Genomic DNA, 13,284 nt, shown 5'->3' with positions numbered 1-13,284 from the left:
CCTCAACATAAAATGACTTAAACGTCAAAATACAGCTCTTCTTTTATTGTCATCTTTTATGAAAATAGTTCCTGAAATTGCACATCATTTTGTAAAGTTTGGGGCTAAATTGTAATTTTCAGGCTGCATCCATGTCAATAGAGGATAAGACCACACATTTCAGAGTAACCACAAATGCTCTGCTCAGAAAACTTCTCATCTGACTCTCCTGAAAGGTTTCACAGTTATGCTGCATTTCCAAGTACGTTAGTTGTGTTTCTTCACTCTAGGCAAACAAATGATTCTGTTAGCAATAAATTATTTTGAAACCAGGAAAATATATCCAAATGATAGAGCACATCATTAGTTAAGCATGCTCCATTTTAAGACAGATAATCACAAAGCCCCTGCTGACCCCCCAGCTTGCTGAAGTGTAACTCGTGCCACTTTTATCCACAGCAGGCAACACTTACTCAGGTGAGATTTGATGAAAAACTTACCAAGAACCATTCCCCATAAGAAGTTAAGACACTTTCTGCAAAGGAGTGTTAATAAATGCCTCATTGAGAAGTGATTGGCAGTTGCTAGCTGGAGAATCACTCTTTTTTTAAGGGTGTTCCCACTGGTATGTTGCCCGTGCCCCAGCAGATAACCCCACACCCATGTATATATGGGCAGCAGTAAGTGAACTTAATGGATTATCAGGAAAAAAGCATGAAGGTGGGAGAAGGATCTGTTGGTTAGAGGGACATGGGGAGAGTGGGAGAGGGAAAATGGAGGGTGGATATGATCGTATTCCATTGTGTACATGCATGAAATTCTCAAGAATAAAGAAAAATAATTAAAAACCCTACCATTTTAGCTGACTCTGGTAGCACGTATTTATAATTCCAGCACTCGGTAGACTGAGACAAGAGGCTTGTTGTGAGTTTGAAACTAATTGGGCTACCTACATATAGTCTGTCTCAAAAAATTAAATGTAATATAAAATAAATTATCATTTTGACATAAAGTCGAGATACACATTCACCCTTTCTGGCGCCCTTCTCCTTCATCATGACAATCTACGCATTAACAAGCCTAGATGTTTATGCTGTGAATTTGCAGTATATATAGGTCAATAATTCATAGATTTAAACAGAAAGTGTTGACCTGAAGAAGCTGTGTATACTGCCCCAAATCTCTGCATTATTTCATATCAGTGAAGCTAAATCACGGCTACCATGAAGCCAACTTCCACAGCATTTTTTTTCTTCTTAAAGATGTTCAAGAAAAATCAGTATAATAAAAAATACCAACTTTTTCAAAAAAAAAAAAAAAGGTAAAGTTACAAAGTGAGGAAAGATAGAAGTGTTTCGAGAGCAAGCTGGCTTCAGTGGTTTACTACAAGACCATGGCTTAAGTGCACAATTCACTGAAGCCCTGTTCTTACAACTCTCCAGAGTTGTTTGTTGTCTAAAGGATAGACAGCAATTCTGTGCAACTTCACATAGTAAAGTCACTCAATCATTTGATGCACTGAGCTATTCTGGGTTCCTTTTGACCCTCTTCACTAACTTTTGTGGATTTTCAGCCTCTGTCAGCCTCCAAAGAATGGAGTTCCTGTGCTTTACATTTAGTTATTTTCTGAAATTCTCCTAGGAAATGAATCATATCTTAACACTTTGTTATGCATGCAAACATAAATACATAGATATTAAGAGCAAGAGGGAGAGGGAGGGTGAGAGAGAGTGGGAGAGAGAGAGAGAGAGAGAGAGAGAGAGAGAGAGAGAGAGAGGATCAAATCTGTACACCTAGTTTGGGTCTCCTGAAAAATAACTCTTCATATACAATGGTGAAGATATGCTGGCTGAAAATCGTAATTCCTGTCTCTGGCAAACATGTTTTGAACTCTTCCTTACCTCTGAGATGGTGGTTTTATCCAACTGATAAAACATTTCAATATATAGCAGTTCAATATCTGCTATGTAAATAGAAATATTGTTTCAATATTTCTACACCATCTCATATACTTTTCCTTAACTCTTTTATTAAATGACCAGCATTAATGCCAATTAAGATGCTGTTACTTCCATTATTCTGCCACATTTTAATCTCCTAATTATCCTCCTGCTACCAAAACAACACTCCCATTAGCATTGATGAGATTGCTCATCAAATTAATCTTCACTTCCTTTCTCAAGTGCGTATATAAATTTTACACCAACCTGATTATACCAAATTTCCACTCATTCTCTGTTTCCATAGATACATGTGAGACATTCTACAATTGAGAAGTGAAATAAAACAGGAGAGAGTGGAGAGATTCATGGACAACCATCAATCCTCTCTCCAAAACTCAAAAATTCTATCTATAGTAGTAACTACATGTTGCCCTAAGGTCAGTATTTCATATAACTATAAGTAAGAATGAGAAGTTCAAACAAGAAATCCTGATGGTCTCATAAAAACCTACCATTTCAATGGTTATGTGTTTGTACTAAAGACTGCATTTATTTCCAATCAAGAAGAAATAAATTGGAATTGTTTTTAACCCCTTTTATCTGTAACATCTGAAAAAAAAAATGTCGCATACAATCTCCTGGTGAGCACCTTCTCCCTTCAGCACACTCCTTTTTCTTTGCTATTGCAACAACCCTGCTAAACACCCTCTGATCTCTCAAGAAGACTTATAATAGTCTCCATGAATTTCTCTCTGTCTTTCATCTTTCCCTGCTTGAACTAATCCTAAGTATTAATAATGCCATGAAAATGAAGTCCTCTTCTCCAAACCTCATGTTCTCAACACCATCTTTAGAAACAGCTTTTAAATACCACTGCCTGGAATTGGGGGTCCTCCACTAGTTTTTCCCACCTTTATGTCCTTCTGTTCTATAATCAACCAGATGAATATCTGCAAACACATTCCATAATGGCTGCCTCTGAATTTTTTAACTAAAATATTTTCCTTGGATGTAATGATTGGTAAATTCTCACTCAATCAAAAACTCACATCAAGCCCCCAAATGGAGTTTCTCTCTCTCTCTCTCTCTCTCTCTCTCTCTCTCTCTCTCTCTCTCTCTCTCTCTCTCCCCTCTCCTCTGCTCTTGTTATCAGAAGGTCAGAGATTCCTCTATGAGATATATAGAGCTTTTCTCAAAATGTTACTGAATATTAGAAAATCATATGAGATAGTATTTTAGTCCTTCAGTATTCAGTCATATTCAAAGAGTCTACAATGGCTCAAGTCTCTCAGTCGTGTTGAATGATTAGATAATGATATGACACCAGATATTCAATATTATGCATATTTAGGTGATGTAATTTTTCCATTCTACTAATACAACTATAGTTTATATTAGCAGTTTGTAATACATCTTCTCCAGCAATGAAACTAAGTGGAAAACCTTTTTTCAATTATTTGCATGTGCTGGAGATTACTTAAGAACAGAGTGAAGAATTTTTTTTTTCTCTTGAGAAACCACATAGCTCATATAGAGAAGAATAGTGAGTACTCAAATACATTTAAGCCTTTGCTTAGAGAGTCATAAAGTGAAGATTTAAACTATCGGTTCAGCTGGAAGACAAGGGGACAGATATCCAGAATCTAAGGTTGGCATTCTGCAATTTATGCTCACTGTATAAAACTATCTTCCAAATCTTTCACTACACTGGATTATACATGAAAGCAGACATTGGGCCATGGCTGGAAAGTTGAAAACATTGACGACTATAATTTTGAGTTAACATATGTCATGAATTAGCAATTGTTAGTATTTATTCAAGCAGAAAAGATTAAAAGCAGAGAAACATATAAGAGATGAGAGGTGTTTAACAGTGTTGATATAATGTCAAGAAAAGGAAATGTGGAACTGAAGAGAGAAGATATCCAACTTTCATTTTTCTAGATAAAAAAAAAATTAACCCTCTTGGGCTAGTAAGATGGCTCATCAGCTGAATGCATTTGCCATACAATCTCAATCACTTAAACTCAATCCCTAGAGCCCACCTAAAGGCAGAAGGAGAGAACTGACTCTACAAAGCTGTCCTCTGACCTGAACACAGGTTCCATGGCACACGACTCACAGCAGCAATAATAAATTTATATTTGTTCTAAAAAGTTGTCAGGTGTGGTGGCACATGCCTTTAATCCTAGCACTTGGGAGGCAGAGGCAGGCAGATCTCTGTGAGATCAATGGCAGCTTGGACTACATAGCAAGTTTCAGACTAACTGGAGGCTGCAGGGAGACCCTGTCTCACAAAAGAAAAGAAAAAGAATTACAGACAGTAAAACATTTTAAAATACTGAGAGGAATAAAAGTGTAGTCATAGGCCATAATTCTCTGCTCACAGAAAATATCTTTTAAAAATAAAGGTGAAATAAGACATTTTCAAATAAATAAAAACAGAGAAGATACAGTGTTAACAGATCTTTCTGAAAAAATATATGCATTTTGATTGTGCATATGTCTACATATAGAAAGAGACTTTTATATTTTGTGCTGTGCATGGATTTATTCTGACCTTGCATCAATCTGATTTACCTTCTACATCTCTGTCAAAAAGTCCCTAATTCAATCCTTCATACCCTTTCTCTGAAATGATTCAGTCAGTACAGTGAGATATGTTTGTGTATGCTACTTGTATTTAATTTACAAGGATGGGTGGTAAGCTAATATTTAAAATATGCTAATTAAAAATCCTCCCCATGAGGATCGTTAACAGCTGAAGCACCTCAATCAGGGGCAATCTCTAGAGGCAGCTATTAAACACTTTGATGTTACTATTTGTATTTGTACCTGATTATTAACTAATGCAAGGACTATGAGAAAAAAAAAGTTTTAGTGGTAAACTGAATGGTATTTTTAAAAATATTTTATTTATTATTTTTATTTTATGTGTATGAGTATTTAGCCTGCATGCATGTAAATGCACCACATGCACGTAATGTCTTCCAGAGGCCAGAAGACGATGTCAGATCCCCTAGAACTGGAGTTGCAGATGGCTATTAACCACCACGTGGGTGCTAGGAATCGAACCACGTGGGTCCTCTGGAAGAACAGCAAGTATTCTTAACTGCTGAACCATCTCTCCAGTCCCTGTATTTTTACCTCTTGTTACATGCTTTCTAGGCATAATTTGTAGTCACCTCTGCACTTTCATAAATGGGGCATAATCCTCAAGTGTCTTGGCTACACAATACAGTGCTCTATTTTCTCAGTACCCTATGCTAAGATGCAATTATATCTTTTCACCTAAATTAAAGAGAGCAATTCATGACATCATAATATTGCTTTTCACACTTCCCAATGAAATCGTGAGGGCACATGCTGCATAGTACATGAAAAGCAAAGGAGACCGGAGTGTGTAGTCTGCTTGCAGAAGAGGTTATGCAATGGATCTTTGACCTTGGTGAACATTATCTTGTTAGACAATATAATTTGTGTTTATTGTCATGTCATATTTCATGTTCCTTAATGGAGGATTGTTATGGGAAAAGATTGAAAGCTTTTCTCCACTTTGCTTTGTCTTCTATTACTTTGAAATTGTCCCCTCCACTGGGAACATGTAAATATAAAATAAAAAAGTTTGCATGTCCTTTTAAAATGCTTCATGTGACATTAAGTTTATGTAAATTACACCTATCTTTATGTATGTGCATCCATTTCTAAATCTCTCTATTTCTATACACATATATATTCTAGTTTTGTAGATTTGTTAGTAAAATACATAAATATAAATACAAAAGATTACACACTTTGATGTTAAAAATTGATTTTAAGCAGACAAATTAAATAAGTAAAATTCCTTTACAAATAAATACATAGAAAATTAGGTGATTCACAAACTGAGAGCTGACAAGGGTTTTATTTTTTAATTTTAATTTTTTTATTTTATGTGTGTGAGTTTATTGCTTTCATGTATGTATAAGTGCACCAATGTTGTGTAATGTCTGCGGAGGTTTTAAGAGGGCATTGGATCCCCTGGAATTGGAGTTTCTGATGGCTGTTAGCAGCTTGTGGGTGCTGGGAATTGAACCTGGGTCCTCTACAAGAGAAGTCAGTACTTTTAACCACTGAGCCATCTCTCCAGCCCCTGACAAGTCCCTGACAAGTGTTTTAAAGACACTAAGAGATCATTCCCCTGCAACAAATATGTTAAATCAATACATCTCAAATAGTCTTATCTTTATTGGGGGGGAAATGACACAACCTTTTTAATAAAACATACTTAAGTCATTATAAGCATAAATTTCACTGATAGCGAGGAATAAAACTTTCTTACCTCTAAATGGTACCCAACTTTGATGAAGGCACAAAGTGGATCAAAGGCCCCAGTAGCACAGGTCAGAAGATGTGTCCTGTTATAATGATGCAAAACCCGAACATAATTTGCACAGTCACTCTAGAGCAGAATCACAAAGGAGGAAAATGGTTAGCATGAAACAAATGTTTAAACTACTTCCCCTAACTCTAGAAATCTTACATTTTACTGCGAGTCTGAGTTGGGTGGAAAAGAAAATAATGGAATGAAATAGGATAAGCACCTGGCAAAGAAAACACTAGCTTGACTGAGGCATTTCAGTTATGAGTGAAGTATAAGATACATTTTGTGATGGAAGGAGAGCATTTTTACTATGTTCTACTGCAAATGAGGAATACAAAATCCTATTGCCCACAAAGGTATTTGCTCATAAAATTTTTCATGTAATATGTTCCTCTATGTAAGTAAAGTATTCCCACTGCTGGTATTTGTTAAGTACAATATAAACAATGACCTGCATAAAATTAGGAAATGAGTAACTTGAAAAATCATATTCAAAAGTAAACCTATAGAGCATTACAGTGTTTTTTAATAGTTTAAAGTTTTTTAATTGGCAAAGTAATTGTAACAAAGACTGCAGCACAATACTAAAATTCTATAAAAACTTTGGAGTAAACTTTACACAGAATGTATAACATTTATTTGAGGAAAACTATAGAACTGTGCCCCAGGATATGGAAGTCACCCTTGGCATTACAAAAACTTGATGATTGGCAAAATGGGCTTTTTTCCTTAAGATCGTGTATTTACATAAAATGAAATTTCAAAGTGACAGTTCTAACAACTAAACCACTAATCAGTTGAAATGACATTTTATTGCAAAATTACTTTGAGGTTCCTTTTGCTGCAAATACTATAATCGAAGGATCAATTACTTTATCTATAAAGGATGTCATTTTAAATATATTTAATTTGGTGCACCAACTGGTCTTTGTTATATCTTCTCACCTCTCAAGCAAGATGAGGAACACAGTCACAGACAGTAGATGCCTATATATGCTGAGTCTCAATAAACTGTGTGCAGGATAGTATGATACAGGTCATTTGGCTTCAGAACTCTAGTTGAGCAGCATTACTTTTAAATTCAAATTTATTGGAGAGTCTTTAACCTACACATTGTTACATTCACCTCTGATCAAACACAGACTCTAATAAATACTACTTACTTAATATTGTTTTTACCCCTATTTTTCTATAATTCTTATTTACTTGTATTAATGCATAGACCTCTGAAAATGGGAAAACTTACCAGAACTCCATAGGTGATATTTTAAAATTTAAATTTTTAATGTATTTATTTGAGTGAAATTATGGGTTTTCTTTCATTTTCAGAGTGTATACAATGTACTCCCATCATGTGCCCCCCTCTTTCAGCCTCTTTTGTTCACTTCCACCCTCCTGCCAATGACCCCTCCTTCTAAATAGTACCATTTCTGCTTTCATACCAAAGTACTTTAATCATACGTGATGTTTATTATTAATATGCTGAATGAAAAATGTTAAACTGATTCAAGTTCAACTTGGCTAGATTAATTGTAGCAAACATCTTTTGGCAAATTAGACATTGTTAATTCATAAAACAAATTACATAAATAATACTAACCTCTTTTAATACCAAAGATTATGTTGAAATCAATACTAGCAATAGTGAAAAATAAACAGAATGATTTCAAATGTGAAGCCTCTCATGTAACAGTATTAGGATGGAAAGGCTAGTAGATTTATTATGCCATTCCTGATTCACAGGCTACCAGAGCCCCTGAAAAGAATGAGGAATGCTTTACTGAGTAGATAGTCCAGGGCATAAAAATACATCTGCACAACTTCTCACATCTTAACCTTTTATTTCATGGCCAACCCACATATTTAATAGACTCTGACCATGCAGACATGAAGAAAGCTTTCTGTCTTCAAATCACTGGAAGCCCCTACTTTTTCTCCTTTGACATGCTGTCACATCTTAGAGCCAACATTGGCTCAGTTGAACTTACATTGAGATGGGTTGAGAGAATGTTTAATTACTAAGCATCACAGTACAGGATAATGCAGCAAGAATGTGTTGACTAATTCCTTGACTAGGGCCAGTTGCATCAGAGAATTAGGAGCTAGTATAATGTGTTAGTCATTTACATTCTTTTCGTTTAGAAGAAACAAAGATAAATTCACATTCAAAGAAAGACTTAGAGTGTTCCTCCAAGATATGTATTCCATCAGGTGAGGGCTGGGTCCTAGCACGTTTCCCTCTCATTTCTCCATGTGTCAGGAGGATGGTGTTGTGAAAGCACTTCCCACTCACACATGGACACTGGAGAGAAATGGGATGGACGCTGTTTCTTATACCATGAAATACTCAAGAAGCAAAGTGAAATCAACCACACATTTTTATTGCTGCAGCCCCTCGGACTTTGTACTCTTAATTTGTTTCTTCATTTGTAACTAATTAATAAAACTCAACTGAAATCACACAGTCTGCCTACTTCTCCCCCTTTAAATAAGAAAATCTACCATTGTTTTTTCTACCAAATACCATTAGGTAAGCATTGGGAATTTTTAAATCCAGTTGATTAAAATATAACAAAATAAAATGTAAGCCCCTGCTAGGTTATCAACCTGTTTCCTTTAAACACTTCATTGAAATTAATCTTATATAGTTATATATTTATTATATTTTTCTTCATGAACAAAATTACATATCTGTTTCTGATAAACAAGTAAAACTTCAAGGATTCAACCCTTTATGGGCAATCAGGAACAGAATTGATCATTTAATTTACAATGAGTAAGACTTACAGCATCTTTCCCTTTCATTATGCACTCTTCTATTTTTACTGCTGTACTGGGCCAGTGAATCTGAAATGGAAGATAATACATTATTATGGCAATTGCATATAAAAATAAATCATATGAAACCATTTGTTACTTCTACAATTCAATACATGTCCAGTTTGTTCAACTTTCTGAAAAGATAAAATTAGACCTTATCTTCTTCCAATAATTATTTACATAATTAAGAAACATCTATAAATTTTTACTTGGTGCTAATTTTTCCTATCTTTTATCTTTCTGAAAGTTCATGTCACCTCTCAGCCCTGCAGAGGACAGTTAAGGAAGAAGCTTGTCACTCTTACACCCACTCGTTCCATATTTGACCTACTGTAACCTGTCTTCCAAGCTTGCCCCAAAACGAAACTATTTGTTGCTTCAAGGCAAGCACTTCCTTGAGATCCTTCTGCATTTTTACCACCAAACACAGAAAACAGTGTGTTCAGGATGTTCAGTAATGTTTGCTGAAGGTAAGAATGAGAGGATGAAAAGACGTAAAAAGGCATCATTCATAGTTTTGGAGAGTACTATGCAAGCTGCTAAGGGAGAACATCAATCAATGGTCCAACCCCAGCTTTAAGACCTAAAAACTACAATGACCAGCAGTGCAAACTCTATTGGGGCAGTAGTGGCACTTTTATCTTGGGATAATCAAGAGCTACGTATTGGATTTAAGCCCACTTAATGGGAGGAAACTCATATGTGGTATGTAAACATAGTCAAATACACGTGGCTGGAGAGGTCACACAGCTTAGAGAAAACTCAAACACTGTCACATCCCTAGACAAATGTAATTTCTTACTGTGTGCTAAGTTTGGATCCTCATGTTTACAGAGAAGCATCTCAGTCACCACTCATCAGAGAAGCTTCTTTTGCAACAGAGATTATTATAGAGATCCACAACTGGTGATACAAAGAGATTGTACATTGCCCAACCTTAAGTAGTACATCTGCAATGGGGAGTCCACACCTAAGGCTCACCGAACATAGGGAACAGGGGGTAGAGAGAGTACTAATGCATCTCTCAACTCTCATCAATGAAATTCCTTCATGCAACAGAGAGCCATGAACACAAAAGGGCACAAATGAACAAAGTGTGGAGAAGAACGCAGAATGGGGTCCTTGTATATGATTGCTGTATTAAAGCTCCACCCGCTCAGGGCTTGGGGCCCTTAGCATAGAAGGGACAGAAAGTTTGTAAGAGCCAGGGGAGGAGGTGCATCACATACAGCATGCACAAGACCCATGCAGATACAAGCAGACAAAAAAACCAAGCATAGAACTCTGGAAATCGGTAGCAGACCCCAATCTTAGCTGGAGAACTATTGGCAGCTGATTATTGTTGGGTAAGGAAGACCTGATCTTCTTAATGAGAGCCACTCTAGATAGGCTGACTAGACCACAGTGGAAGAACTTGTGCTGAGGGATGTCTGGGGACACTAACTTGCCTCCATAGGCCTTACCATAAATGACAGAATGCATGAAATCCATGGAGGAGGGGGCTATGGAGGGCTGCCAGTGTAGAAGGGGGTATAAAGGTGCTTAAAAAGTTCTTATGAAATATAAAAAAATTAAGTGAAGAATTTACAAAATAAAGGAAGGACTGAAAAAAAACAAAACCAAAAAAGACAATCTCAGTAACAAGTCACAGCCATTAAGATAGCTTGATTGACTATAAGAGACCTTGTCTCAGAACTTCCTTACAAAACAACAAGACAATTTAATGCTTCCAGTTTTCAACTGAATTTAAAGTAGTTGTCGTTATATTTTGTTTCAAGTGTTTGGCTTCTTTTTTCCTTCCTTTCTTCTTCCTTCTTCTTCTTCTTCTTCTTCTTCTTCTTCTTCTTCTTCTTCTTCTTCTTCTTCTCTCTCTCCCAAATGTTTTATTCGCTAGTAAAACTCATTTGCATCCCTTGTGGGATTTGTACATCCCAGTACACGATAAAGATGCAGAAGGGAATTAGGTCACTAGGCATGCTCTTTTTTCTTTTAATAACCACATCCAACCTCCTCCTTCTTAATCCCATCTCTCTCTCTCTCTCTCTCTCTCTCTCTCTCTCTTTGGTGTTTTGAGACAGTGTCTCACTATGTAGCCCCAGCTGTCCTGGAACTCTCTATGTAGACCATGCCAGGCTGGCCTCTATCTCACAGTGATCTGGTTGCCTCTGCCTCCAAGTGCTGAGATTACAGTCATGCACCACCGCACCCAGCACCTTCTTTTTTAAAGAAAAGGGACATATCAATATTTTTCTGTTTTCAACAGTACCTAGCACTTTGTGAGATCAAAGGTAAAATAAGAGTGCCGATTCCACAAATTTCTGATCATGAATAGATATATTTTAAAGTCATTTTTTTATCAGTATCTTTTCCCTGTTTATGCTTAAAGTATAAATCAGTTACTCTGAGTCACATGATCACATTGATAACTTTATTTTATATTTCCTTTTGTTTTATAAACTTGTATGCAGAAGCTTTGGTCTGTAAACAATGCAAACCATGGCTCATTATCATCATTAGGATGGAAAGTCATCTCTTTTGAATTATTTAATTATTCATTATTTGTATTTCTTCCCTTTTTATTCTGGTCATCCTACTTACATCACTCTAGGAGGCAGTAATTGAGCTTGTTACTGAGCACTTTTTGTTGCTTGTTTGGATATATTCTTTTTTCATATTTTATTTATTATTATTTTATGTGTATGAATTGCCTGCATATATGTAAATGTACCGCATGCATGTAATACCAGCAGAGGCCGGAAGAAGGCATCAGATCCTCTGGAACTGAGGTTAACAGTTGTTATCCCCCATGTAGGTGCTGGGAACTGCACCTGGGTCCTCTGCAAGAGCAGTAAGTGCTGTTAACCACTGAGCAATCACTCCAGCCCCTTGTTTAGATATATCCTTATAAAGTGTTTATTGTTGCTTTTGTGCACATATTTCTGATTTAGGTAATCATATAGCTCATCTTCTTATCTTTTTCTCTAGTTCTCTGCAGTCAAGCCAGACTCATTCTACCTAAAGCAAGTTGGATTTCTGTCTCTCATATCTCCTTTACCTATCACTGTCCCATTTTGTGTTCTATTAATCTGCAAACCCATTTTGATTTTGAAACTAAATTTTAGATGTTGCTTCTTGGAGTTATTTTTAATGAGCAAAGATGAGTCAAACTGGAAATTAAAAGAAAATAGTGACGAGGCTGGAGAGATGATTCAGTAGTTATGAGCACTGGTTGCTCTTACAGAGGACCTGGGTTCAATTCCCAGCACCCACATTGTGGCTAACCACTGTCTGTAACTTCAGTTCCAAGGGATCTGACACCCTCTTCTGATATCCGTGGGCATTGCACAGCATGCATGCTTTTAAAAACATGCAGGCAGTACACTCAAACACAAAAATAAAAATATTTAAAAAACAATAATATTGTGCCGGATGTGGTGGTATACACCTTTAAAATCCCAGCACTTGGGAGGCAGACGCACAGTGAGTTCAAGACCAGCCTGGCCTACATAGTGAGTTCCAGGCCAACTGGGGCTACAGGGAGACCCTATCGCAAAAAGAAGAAAAGACCAAAAAATAAAAAATTAAAAAGTGACAGTGGTATCTTATTGCAATATATGATTAGACTTCTTATCATGTGAATAAGCAATCTTTAGCTTGAATTTTCATTGGTACTTTGATCTTCGAAGAGCTTCTTGCTAACAATATGCAGCATCAAATTGTGATTTACCTATCATAGCCCAGCATATAAACTTTAAATGAAAGTAAGTGGGTTTTCTCATTGATACACAAGAAGAAAAGACAAAAGTATAGGAATAGAAAAGAAAACTGCTTAAAATAGAAGAAAAGCTACAGCATTCACATAAAATCTTAAAATCAGTGCATCCATCAGTGGATCGTATATGTTGAATCATTATCTCACATAAACATGTCAGTGGCAGACATTTTGCAGACTTACTTGGCCCCATTATGAGGTATGGATCCTGGAAGTAAAACTGCATTGTTTATAATCTTTATCTGATCTATTATTTAGTTTTAAAAAAATCATTGGGCTAAGGGATAGATTTTTTCTGATGATTTATAGAAGTTATTCTACCAAGATGATTGGAGAATTTACTATGAAAGTGTATTCAAAATGATATGTTAAAAACATATGTACATACACATATAGACTTCATACAA

General features: G+C 36.1%; 1 protein-coding gene across 1 annotated transcript in view; it reads right to left on the bottom strand.

Moving 5' to 3' along the window:
• The window catches only part of Sema3e (semaphorin 3E), a 283,121-nt gene that overhangs the window by 115,965 nt on the left and 153,872 nt on the right, over positions 1–13,284 (bottom strand). Inside the window, exons 3-4 of the mRNA XM_008840910.3 lie at positions 9,073–9,132; positions 6,244–6,363 (exon numbers count right to left, since the gene is read on the bottom strand). Coding sequence (XP_008839132.1) covers positions 6,244–6,363; positions 9,073–9,132 — 180 coding nt within the window. The remainder of the gene's footprint in view (positions 1–6,243; positions 6,364–9,072; positions 9,133–13,284) is intronic.

The sequence above is a fragment of the Nannospalax galili genome, unplaced genomic scaffold (assembly GCF_000622305.1).
Source record: "Nannospalax galili isolate Female #2095 unplaced genomic scaffold, S.galili_v1.0 scaffold639, whole genome shotgun sequence".
NCBI lineage: Eukaryota > Metazoa > Chordata > Mammalia > Rodentia > Spalacidae > Nannospalax > Nannospalax galili.
The sequence above is the reverse complement of the archived record's forward strand: the minus strand, read 5'-3'. Positions and strand labels throughout refer to the sequence as shown.